At 43.7% G+C, this 12,310-nt stretch overlaps 1 protein-coding gene across 1 annotated transcript in view; it reads left to right on the top strand.

Moving 5' to 3' along the window:
* GNG8 (G protein subunit gamma 8) overlaps positions 1 to 12,049 on the top strand; it is a 114,114-nt gene extending 102,065 nt beyond the window's left edge. Inside the window, exons 2-3 of the mRNA XM_078662205.1 lie at positions 9,445 to 9,551; positions 11,918 to 12,049. Coding sequence (XP_078518331.1) covers positions 9,468 to 9,551; positions 11,918 to 12,046 — 213 coding nt within the window. The 5' untranslated portion in view covers positions 9,445 to 9,467 and the 3' untranslated portion in view covers positions 12,047 to 12,049. The remainder of the gene's footprint in view (positions 1 to 9,444; positions 9,552 to 11,917) is intronic.
* Positions 12,050 to 12,310: the final 261 nt, after the last annotated feature.

Genomic DNA, 12,310 nt, shown 5'->3' with positions numbered 1-12,310 from the left:
ATTGGTGTGGAACAGATTGGATTGGGGGGTTGTTTTGGATTGAATGGGGCAGATTGTTTTGGAGTGGAGTGGGCAGATTGTTTTGGATTAGAGTGGGGCAGATTGCTTTGGATTGGAGGGATAGATTGTAGTGGGCAGATTGGAACGGCGCACCTGGTTTTTGATTGGAGTGGGGTGGATTTGGGTGGATTGGTTGGGATTAGGGTGGGAGTGGGATGGATTGGGGAGGATTGGGGTGGATTGGATTGGGGTTAAGTGGATTGGATTGGAATGGGGTAGATTGGATTGGGCTGGATTGGGGTGGATTGGTGTGGGGTGGATTGGATTGGAGTGACATGGATTGTGGTGGATTGGAATGGGGTGAATTGGGATGGAGTGATTGAGTGTGGCAGATTGGACTGGTGTGATTTGGAGTGGGGAAGAATGAAGTAGGGCAGATTGGAGTAGAACATATTGGAGTAGGGCAGATTGTTTTGTATAGAGTGGAGCTGGTTGTAGTGGGTGAATTAGAGTCGGCAGATTATTTTAAATTGGAGTGGGTCCAATTGGAGTTGGGTGGATTAGAGTGGGACAGGCTGTTTTGGATTGGAGTGAGGTGGACTGGAATGAGGCAGACTGGAGTGGGGCAGACTGGAGTGGGGCACATTGGAGCAGATTGTTTTGGATTGGAGTGGGGCATATTGGTTTGGATTGGAGTGGGCCATAATGGAGTGCAGACTGGAGTGGGGCAGATTGTTTTGTATTGGAGTGGGGACCATTTTTTGGATTGGAGAGGAGCAGATTGAAGGGGGCAGAATTAAGTGGGGTGGGTTGAGAGGATTGGAGTGTAGTAGATTGGAGTGGATCGGGGTGAGTGGTTTAAATTGAAGTGGGGTGGATTGTATTCGTTTGGAGTGGATTGGATTGAGTGGGGCAGGTTGGTGTGGGGTAAGGTGCAGTGGACTGGCGTGGATCGGAGTGGGGAGGATGTGAGTGGACTGGACTGAAGTGTACTGCACGATTATGTGTTAAAGCATAATTTTAGAAATTACACATAAGAAAAAACACAATTTTGCTTTGCAATAACATAATCCTCATCTTTTGAGAACAGCATACACAATCAAAAACAGAAGAAAACATGAATGCAAAGTAAGAAAAGAAGACTTGCTAAAATAAAAGAAAGTTATCCATGTCATTTTCTTGTCCTCCTGGGCATGTTTTTGTCTGTCACACAACTTCTGTTATCAGGGCTCTAAAAGTGAAAAAAAAAACAAATAGTACCTCAATCACTTTGGGAGCAGGAGATAGACACTGATTAAGTTGAATCAATCAGTACTTGGTCCCTGCTCCACAGAGAGAAACAGGCCTTATGTTAGGCATGCCTTGACAAATTATGAGGCTGTAATGAAAAGTGTCAAGCAAGCCATCAAATGGTAAGCAATGGGCTAGCTCCAAGCCCTATTCTGTATGCCAAGGTGTCTCACAAGCAAGACAAATGCCCTAGCGCATGCTCTTGCAGTTTCGACCCAAAAAGGGAAGAGCTGCTGCCAGAAAGTAAAATTGTACACAAATTCCTTCAGGAGGTGCTGGATTGAGTGTGGCAGGAGCTCAGCGCTTCTACTGATCAGTACCACTATCCACCGCAGCATACCCCACAGTCGCAACACATTTCCTTTTGGGAGCACTTTCTGAGTAAAGAAATACCAGATGAGAAATATATGAAACTCTGGAACAACATTCCCAAAAGTAACTAATCACTAGGAATGAGAGAATCTCACTACAAGAAACTTTATGATTGGTATCTATATCCAACGAAATTAAAGAGAATCTTTCCTGGAACCTCAGGCCTGTACTGGAGGGGATGTGGTCTGGTGGGGAATTTCCACCATATCTGGTGAGACTGCCCTACCATAATGCCATTCTGGGCAGAAATATTGGCCCAGATTAAAGATGTACGAGGGTTCCCAACTCTGGAAAGTCCAGAATGTGTATTGCTCGGGGATTCGAGATGACTCTTTTAAATATCAAACCAAACATGATAGGGCCATAATGGGATTATGTTTAGGAGTGGCAAATTAGCGATAGTAGCAGCATGGAAGAAGAAAGAGGCTCCATCATTGACTCAATGGCATGCACGCTAAAGGCAAGCACTTATCATGGCAAGAATGGCGGACATCTTTAGAGACAACTTTACAAATGTTAAATATGCCTGGGGACCTCTGGTGACATACTTATCGCAGGGTCTCCTTCTCACTGCTTGTTCCCCAAGAATGAGAGCACTACATCTGTTTCAATTTTAATATAGCAGCCTTCTCCTGGCTGGTTTGACCTCCTGGTGGAAAGTTCTCTCTGGGGTAGAACTTCCACACAGAAAGTGTATATATACAGAACACTATAGATCATTGCTAGGCAGCCTGATTTAATTCTGTCTATCTTTCTTGTTTTTCTCTTTTCTTTCTTTCTCTAATTGTAGTTCAGAGATGGGGAGGAGCGGGAGGGGAAAACTGGTTTCATCTTGAGATAAAGTGGTTATGTTCTTCTTGTTGGAGTGATTGTCCTGCTACTGGTATATAGCAAAAAGCTATAAACGGCCTTCTTGATTTATATGGAACTGTACTGTAAAATGACATGGCACTGAAACATGTAGGGTTGGTGCATGAGAAAGGACATATCCTATGTTTGATGTTGATTTCTTGTAAAACTCCAATAAAAAAAAATTAAGAAAAGCACCACTGCCTTAAATAAGGCAGACTGGTAATGTGTGCCTAAGCAGGGCAGCAGTGGTCGTTCAAGATCATATGTACTACTTTGAACAGAACAAGGGTGTATGTGCTAGGAGTCATGTGAAGCCACTCTAGACCTAAAGAAGAAGGATTTGGGACCATAAAATCAAATCTGCGTTTACTTCTACTTTTGGGAATGTCCGAGTTCAGAAAAAATATTATTTAGGTTCTCTGGAAATACATGAAGCGATTCAAATGGAGCTACTAGTAAAATAAAAACAGTGATAGAATCAGATCAGGGTAACTACTCACTCTGTGTCATTATCAGCACTGTTTCCAGTCCTGGCATTTCTTGTGATAAACTAATGCATTCTGGGTTTTGTAGTCTTGGTTCCCCCTTATTGACCTGATTGGACTAAAACACCTGATAGTAATTATTTGTAGGTGAAATGCCTAGGACTGGCTATTGAAAAAGTGGTCACTCTATATCAGACTCCCTGGAAGAGCAGCTTCACCCATGGAAGTGGTGTGTGTTCAAATAAAGAAAGAGAAGGGCTAACATGCCTAGCCTCTGCTGCCCTCCACAGAGACTCTTAGGTGGTTTTCAATTTCAACCATAGAGGGGATTTTTTGTGTGATATTCTAGTAGTGGTAATCAATTGACAATGAAAACCAGTAACACCTGCCTTGATTGACTAATAACCTACTCAGGGTGTGCGTCACTAACGCAGTGCAAACTGGTGTGAGGTGTTGCATTAGAATTTACTTTTTTACGCTGGAAAGTAGTCTTAAAGTAACACAGTATAGCACTATGCACTGCTTTGCTGTATTTCACATTAAGGGGGCATCCCATAAGTGGTACATAGGTGTTCTTATACTACCTGGCATGGGTTTGACTTTTCTCTCGATCTACTAATCCTGGCAGACTGCAATTTGCATAAAAAATCGCACCTCTTCGAGGCAGTCGTAATGTTAGACAAAAGTTTTCTTCTTTCCAAATATTTCCAATTTTGAATGTGTGCTGTACTATGCAGCATACACACAAACTTGCAAAAGTATTAAACTATGTTTAACCATACTATTTTATACTGTAAGGGTACTCTTCCAATACTAAACCTATGCTACACATCATGTGCAAACCTTTGCAGTATGTTCAAAGGTGTGTGAGAGGAGCAAGGTAGCCAGAAATGCACCAGAATAGGACGAGAGATAAACAGCGCCGTATCTTAGTACATACGGACTATTTTGCTCTCTCCTTTTCATGCAACTCAGAGCTGCACCTTTGGTTCCAGTGAGCGTTGCACGAAAACGTAGTAAATTTAGTCCAATATCCTTAGGTAAAGATGAATTCTAGGCATGAAATATATAGTAAAATAACTACTTTCTCCTTGGAACCCATGTACATTATCTTAGCCAATGAATTAATTAACTCTTAGCCAATGAATTAATGAATTGATCAACTAACTATAATTATTTCTATTTGGTTTGTTTCTTTTTTTATGTTCACCCTGTATGAATTATTTATATATATATCTGTCTTATACTATGACCTGAGAAAATACAACAAATATTTAAAAAAGGAACCCATGTACATTAAAATAGTTTAAGAACCCATACCCATTTACTTTCATGTACATATGACAAACAACAATCACCAATGATAACAAATCCACAATGTAGACTTGAATTATTGCAGTAAGTCTCCACAGTACAACTAGTACTTGGGAAGGAAAACGTATTAAAAAGCCAAAACTGAAGTTAACTGTAAGGATATCCATAAATCGAAAGAATCTGAACCTACATTCAGCTAATGTTTATGAATCTATGCTTTGCAGGTAAATGTTGACCTAAGATATTGATATACAAATATTAGAGGTGGGCGAGCCCTTGATAGTGCAAATCTGAATCGAGCACCACAACACAAGTTCGCCACCTCCCCCCAGTAAGTAACTGTGAATGTGTAAACCAACATTGTAAAACACAAGCACAGAAGCATTGTCTACTGGCATCTCTGACCAACAGACAATGCGTCTGTGTTGGTTTTTCTTAGGGACCAATTCACAAAGTAAAGTGAGATGAAAGTCTAACTTTATGACTTTCAGTATTCACAAAGGGCATTTACGAGTAGTAAAGTTAGACCTTTGTCTCAGTTTACATTAAGTTTTGGTATTAAGTTTAACTGAGACCAAAACTGAGACAAAAGTCCAATGTGAATACCGAAAGCCTTAAAGTTAGACTTTCATCTCAATATATTTTTGTGAATCGGGCCCTTAGAGTTTCAACACAATGTTGGTTTTTACAGACTCAATGAAACTTAAGACCAAAACTTAAGTTTAACTGAACTTTACTACTTGTAAATGCCCTGTGTGAGTATCGAAAGTCATAAAGTTAGACTTTTGTCTCAGTTTATCTTAGTGAATCAGGCCCAACGAGTCTATGAATGAATGAATGTCTTTTATATAGCTTGCAGCTACTTGGAGAGTGTCCTGGCACTCAGTATAGAAGAACAGGTCAGGATGAGCAGAGTACCCAAAGGTGTTCCAGAGTCCTAAAGTTTAAAAAGATGTGTCTACTGTGCCTTCTTGAAGTGTGCTTCCTCTGTTATTAATCTCAGGTGATCAGGCAGCTGGTTCCACATACTTGCTGCTCTGACCATAAAGGAGGACCCCACTCTGCGAAGTTTTTTCGAAAACGAGGGATTGTTAACAGGACAGCAAAACTAGAGCGTCGCATGCGTCCTCGTCTGTATTTCTTGATACTCTCTTTTAAGTAACCACAACCTATTTTGTAGAGGGCCTGGTGGGCCAGTGTCATAGTTTTGAACATTATTCGCTTGCGCACTGGAAGCCATGAATCTTCTATATATATGAGGCGTACTGCCATGTTCTGTATTACTTGTAAACGTAAGACTCAGTTGATGTTTCTTAGAGGTTTAACTCAATGTTGCATTTTACAGGCCGCGAAAACCATCTTTGTTTTAAAACTTTAAAAACACCAACATGGGCGGAGAGGCAATGTAGCTTTTGAGCCAGAGGAGCTACATTTGGAGCCGGGGCACTAGGTTCGAGTCTTGGCATCAACTCAACATCCTGTTATTCTGGGCAAACACTTCATTTCTTCTACCTAGAAAAAATGAATGTGACCTTGTATCATGTAAATGGTGCTTGTGTAAAGCTCTACAATAAGTTCACGTCTAGTTTACGCTATATAAGTTAAAAAAAACAACAGAGGGTGATTAAGTGAAATGAGGGACCAGCAGGCCGGTATTTCCCCCCTTATCAAGACATACTTTACTCTGAAAAAGAGAAGCATGTTCAAACATGATCCAGAGCTGCTGTTATGACCCCTGACAGACACATAAAGTACACAAAAACAGAAAGGTCGTGTTACACATGAATATAGACTTTATATGAAGTTTTTTTAATGTTTAACACTGGGTCTTTGCAGACTTAAAACATGGACAAATGGCTAGTATTTTTCCTTTTGAAAGGTGGCAACCTGTGGAAGCCAGGGTTAATGTGGGAGGCCCTTTGAATTTTCAGTTATCCCCTTGATTGCCACCTTCTCGGGTCTGGACAGTGTGAAATTATCATTGAGATGCCTCATTAGGGCAGTCAGATTTTCCTTAAGGGATCTGACAGTCAAAAGAAATGATGGCTTTTGCAGAGCCCTTGTCTGAGCAGGAAACTTAAAGAGAGTGTAACATGTCAGACTTTCCCTCAGTTTCCCCACCATCATTAGAACATTCACAGCTACTGGAATAAAGCATTTGATAACCTTCATAAAGGTACACCTGAAATTGAAATAAGAGGGAATAGACGGAGGGATGTGTGGGGGTGGGGGTGGGGCAAGGACCGGGACAAAGGTGCACTGTCCATTCATTCTCCACCTTTTTCCAGCTGATGATTTTTGTTTTTTATTTTTTTTGTGGCCTTGCCTCGCACTTGGGCTTGTAGACCAAGCCAAATCCCTGGCTTGGTTCTCCCCACGAACTGTCTGGCACACTCACCTCTAGTTAATGTCAATTGCTTTCTCTTGGCTTCCTTTACGTGAGAATGCAGCTCGAGACCTTGTTTGACTTCCTGGGTCAGTGAGAGAAGTCAAATGTTGTCGTCTTTCATCAGAGATAATGGTGGGTCACGTTCTTTTGCTACAATTATGAGTTCATCTATAATTTAGCGGATGCAGGCTCCACCGAAATATGCCACGAATTTGATTTTACCCTACCAGGGTCGGATTGGTAAGGAGGGCACTCGGGCAACGGCCAAGGGGCAGGCATCCGAGTTCCAGTGGTGGGCGGCTTTTTTGGGCAGCCTGGGGGCTGATTTGGGCGGTATCTGTGCTGTTCGGATGCCGCCAGCGGCCCAGTAGGTGCCTGAGTGGCCTTTCTGGAGTCAGATGGGCCTCTATTACCTCCCTTTTACCAATGGGGCCTCCCTTTTACCAACGGGGTGGAGGTGTCACTCCCTTTCTCTCGCTGGGCCCTCCCATAGTGTATGCAGATTGAGCAGGGGAGGTGGCCTGAGCTGAAGTACCCTCACTTGTTTCCAGGTGTAGTTCACCAGTGTGAACTAACCTGTGCCTATTTTTTTATCTATGTGAATTTAGCAAAACTTGCCTCAGTCAGAGACCTCTCCCCTTCTTTTCATTAAACTTCCCCAAAGCAGTGTTTCGTGGGAAGGCAATCTGCAAATGTGGGCCACTTTTTTTTAGAGTGCCCGGCCTATTTTTGATACCAATCCAACCCTGTACCCTACCCATTTTCTGGTGAGGTATCTTTAGGGTTTCTGACAGCAGGGTAACCTTAAATCTGGTGCCCTACGCCACTGGACCGCTAGGTCACAAGGCGGTGTGACCATCACTGAATTTCCCTATTTCTGACAAAGAAATCAATCAAAATCCCGACATACCGCCAGAAACCTCAATGCATCTGAGAATGAATGTTTATTTGTTTTTCTAAAACAAATGGCCACTTTATGAGTTTGTTTTAGAAATACAAAAAAGTGAATTCTGAGCTCCGAAACAAACATGGTGCCCTCTCGTCATCCATCAGTGCAGAGAGCAGAATGCGCTGAAGGCAGAGAGATCCACGCCAGAGAGGTTAAGTATGGCAAGTGGTATTGCCCCAAGAGGGGGAAGTGATGGCCTCCACCTACTTGCTGGCTTGACGGGCCACCTGTAATACTCCAAATGAAATTCTTAGTTTCTCAAATTTCTGTTTTTGTATTGAAATAACCAATGCAGTGCCTGCTGGTCATTTTAGCAGGGAGGTGGGCGGGCGATGCATGCACACAAATTCACTCATTAATTCACACCCATGTATTCACAAACTCGCACACACTTACACACACTCATTCACAATACTCACAACAAATTCATACATTAACGCCTTAACCGCGGCGGTTTTTCCGCCCCGCTGCGGGCGTTCTAAAGAGCGGGCGGGGCTGCGTCGGCCGTTGGACGTGCGCAGCACCAGCGAGGTAGCGCTCGCGATGTCAAACGGCCGATGGCAGCATGGAACGGGTTAATACATGCACGCACCAAACATTCAAAAACATAAAATCTACCTGCGCTGCTACTCCAGGAGAAGGAAGCCTCGGGAGTCCCAGGAGTGTTGGGCTGCTGTCTCTTTTCATCAGTGGCGGCTGGCATCTAGCGGAGGTGAGCGCGGGTATACATGCAAAAATAATATAAAAAAGCACTTGCCTGAAGATGAACACAATGTCCTCCTCTCCAGGCCTCTTCTTACAGGAACTGGATGCTGCAACTCTCATGACCAATCCTGGTGCTGCTCTTATGCAGTATGAGAGCAGTGCCCTGATTGGAGGGAGCAGCCTCACTCAACACTCCACAGTGCTCTGGAGGCCTGCCCTTGCTCTAACCCAGCTAGCTTAAAACAGCAGGGTTAGAGGTGTTTACAGTGCACATGTGTGACTGGCCACTGCAAGATTGCCAGCCAAAACGCATGGCCATTTTAAACAGTGCATAGACAGCCCACACTCCGCCCTGATGCAGTCACTCAGCAGCGGCCCGCCACCATCCTGATGCTTTGTTCGGGACGCGGGTGAAACATAAAACAGTAATAAACTGCCATTTATTTTTCATGACGAGGTGCCACTGATTGACACTCGGTCCTGGGCATTTCAGGGCTTAAAATTGAAGTGCCCAGGTCTGAGGCTTCCCCTCATCACAAGGGGGAGGGCCTTGAGGCACTTTTGCCAGGCAGAGGAGGTCACACCCACAGGACTGTGAAATCCTCAGCCTGGCAAAGTTCAGCTCAGCCAACCAGGCAGGTGCCAGCACATTTAGTGTATGTCTAACTCCTGGTTGCCTGGCCTGAACAAGAAGAGTGTCGGTCAGGCTGACCTTTGCTCAGCCTGACTGATGCTCTTCCTATCGGGGAAAAGGGCAGGGGATTGTGGCCTCTCTGCCCATATGGAGAGCCGATGTTGAACCAATGCCACTTTTACACTGATTTACATCTACGAAAAAGATCGTGTAAATTGGTGTATGAAGAAGTGTTCCACTCTATCTCAAGCTCGCAACTTGCATTATTACTGGTCTATTTTTAAGCACAACTTCAGTACTCATTCCTGGTAATATTTTGGGAAATATAATGCAAATGATCTCATTATGTGCTTAAAATGCCAATATGTACAAACGTGGACAGCTATTACATCAATGCGAGTTATGCCTGTACTATAAAACATTCTGAACTATTTTTGGCTCTGTTCCTTCCTAGTTTCAGAAAGTCAGCAGTGAAGGATGTCAAATAACATGGCCAAGATTGCAGAGGCGAGGAAAACAGTGGAACAACTTAAGCTGGAAGTGAACATTGATCGAATGAAGGTGAGCTTCCTGATGGGATCATGGTTATGAGACCATGCTCTAATAAGTCATACATTTGTAAATAGCCAGTGTTTTGTTCGTAAAAAAAACCAAAGGGAAATTAAAAAAAATGATGGAGGGCCTAAAGTTTTTCTTAGGACCCTGCATCGGTGTTGCCAGATGGTTTACCCAATAAGAAGTCTGCCTAGTCACGATTCCACCTTGTGCGTCTTTCTCCCATCATCCTATACGTCCTGCTTCTTTATCTCACTCTTGCAGGGTACTTTTGCACTCCTGATTTCTTCCTTTATCACTGTTTTTATATTTTTCTCTCTCCCTCCTTTCTCTGCCATTGCCTCCCTTTCCCTGTTTCAAGTTCTGACAATGAAAAATAAGTCCTGGTCCCTAAAAGTGAGTGGATGGTGCCCACTACCGCGACTCACTGGCACAAATTAAGCACTGCATAGAGCCTACCACAAATGGAATAGGAAAACTGAATTTGAGCAAACGGTCTGGTGGCTTGGGGCCATATGTATCAACAAACTATTTTGCATTTCCTAAATAGCGAATTTTAGGGAATCGCTATTTAGGAATTGCAAAATGGTATGTATGAAAAAAATCGCTATTTTTTAGAAATAATTCTCAAATTGCGAATTCGCATTTTGCGAATTCGCAATTAAGGAATAATTTCCAATGCATTCCTATGGGCCAGGAGGCCCATAGGAATGATTGCGAAATAATTCTCAAATTGCGAATTCGCAATTTGCTAATCGCAATTTGAGAATTATTTCAAGGGTGCAGGGGTGTCTCAAAGACACCCTGCTGCACCCCTGAAATGTACATGTGTGTGCATATGGCGCACATACATGCCCTATGGGCATGTGTGTGCATCACATGCCACCTTAAAAAATGCCAAAATATGCATTTTTTGAAGAATTCGCAAGTTACCATCAACTAAAAGTTGGTGGTAATTTGCGAATTCTTAACCATATTTCGCTAGCCAAAAATGCTACATACATAGCATTTAAGGAATCGCAAAATTGGATGGTTAACGTAAAGGTAAGATTGGGGTTTCAGCCTTACATTTCGCGCATTTCATTATCGTTTTCATTTGAGAAAGAGAAAGGCATTTCATTTAAGTCTTTCCTTCCATCGACCATCCTACCTCCCTTAAGCAGAAGTTAGAACCTCAGTGCTGGTGGCTTTCGTGGATGAACCAGTCTAGTCCAAAGCATCGTCCACTATCTGTGGGGTATTCGGCAATGGGAGTTGTAGGGTTTGATGCTAGCATATTGCAAAGACCTGTAGGGAATGACGCAAGACACTGACTGGTGGAGGAGCAGTTACCAATGGTGTATGAATGCATGCGCTGTGTTTAGGATATAGAGATTGATGTAGCTAGAAAGATGAAGTAAATACTGAAGAGTGCTTAAGGTTTAAGTACTGTAGGTAATTGTGCAGGCTTATGGGGGTGGCGTGGAGCTGTGGAGAATGTCCAGCCAAGAGATCTGCCAGAAATGTTTCAAGAGAAATGGCGGTAGAAGAACTGTGGGAAATGGCGGAGAGCTGTGGAGTGTGCTGGATCTGTGAAGAATGATGTAGCTAAGGTAGCTGAAGGGAACAGCACAAGTGTACTGGTGGTCGATGACCTGTGGCCACGGCGCAGGGTTGCAAGGTGTCTTGGAGGTGTAGAGAATGTTTCGCTAAGCGAGCTTAAGGGGAGGAAGAGTGCAGTGGCGGCTCCTCTGCTAAGACGAAGGAGTGTTGCCCCACTACGCTCAGAGCAGTGTAAAATCAAAAATTAAATGATAAAAACATAAGTAATTTCTGTTAATATCATTTTAGTTTCAGTATCTGTCAAGTTGGGCGGGGCTTGGTTGGGCTCCTGTGACGTCCAGGTGGTGGAGTGGTTGCTGCACTCCAAGCATGACTGCTTGGCCGGCCCTCTCCTGCTGGCCAAACAGTCATGCACACTCTGCATGTTCCCCACCAGGCTGCATTACACAGCCTGGTGGGGAACATGCCCAGCCTCCGATTGCCCATCTGAGCACCGAGTCACAGTGCTCAGACCAATCACAATGCTGCATTTGACAGTGGCAGCGAACAGGAGGTAAGTGTAGTTTCTTTTTACACCCCCAACAGCTCCCCGTGCCCTCCTCCTACTCCCGACTCTCCACTCTCGTTCCCTGCCAGCCGCTACTGGAAGAGCGTAAAAATACTGGCAGTGGACTCTGCTATGGCCAGTGTTGTGAAGGGTGGTGGAGCTGTGAAAGAGGATGTAGCTAAGAGAGCTGAATGGAATGACGTACACTGCACAGTTGTGGGACAGAGGCAGAGAATGGTACATCGGCACTAATTTAAATGATGTCCCATTTGTCCTCCACCAGGTCTCAAAAGCAGCTGCTGATCTACTGGCCTACTGTGAAACCCATGCCAAGGAAGACCCCTTGATGACTCCAGTGCCCGCTGCAGAAAACCCCTTCCGGGAGAAGAGACTTTTTTGTATAATCATATGATCCAATTCATTTCCCTCCTTCCAATTTCTAGTTCTGTAGTTCCCTAATGGTGCTTTGATCTTAGTCTCTCATCAGATCAGGGCTCAATCTTTAGTGGAGGCCTTGAGCCCTACCCTGTAATTTTCCATAAGGACAGAACCACATAATACGTCTGTGAATTCTGAATTCCATACACTTACATTAGTGAGATAAATTTCTCCAATGAGACGAACCTTGGTAATTGCCATCCTCCTCCCTTCCCATTTTTCAAGCAGGTGACATTAG

This window comes from Lissotriton helveticus, chromosome 9 (assembly GCF_964261635.1).
Source record: "Lissotriton helveticus chromosome 9, aLisHel1.1, whole genome shotgun sequence".
NCBI lineage: Eukaryota > Metazoa > Chordata > Amphibia > Caudata > Salamandridae > Lissotriton > Lissotriton helveticus.
This window is presented reverse-complemented; position numbering and strand designations above follow the sequence as displayed.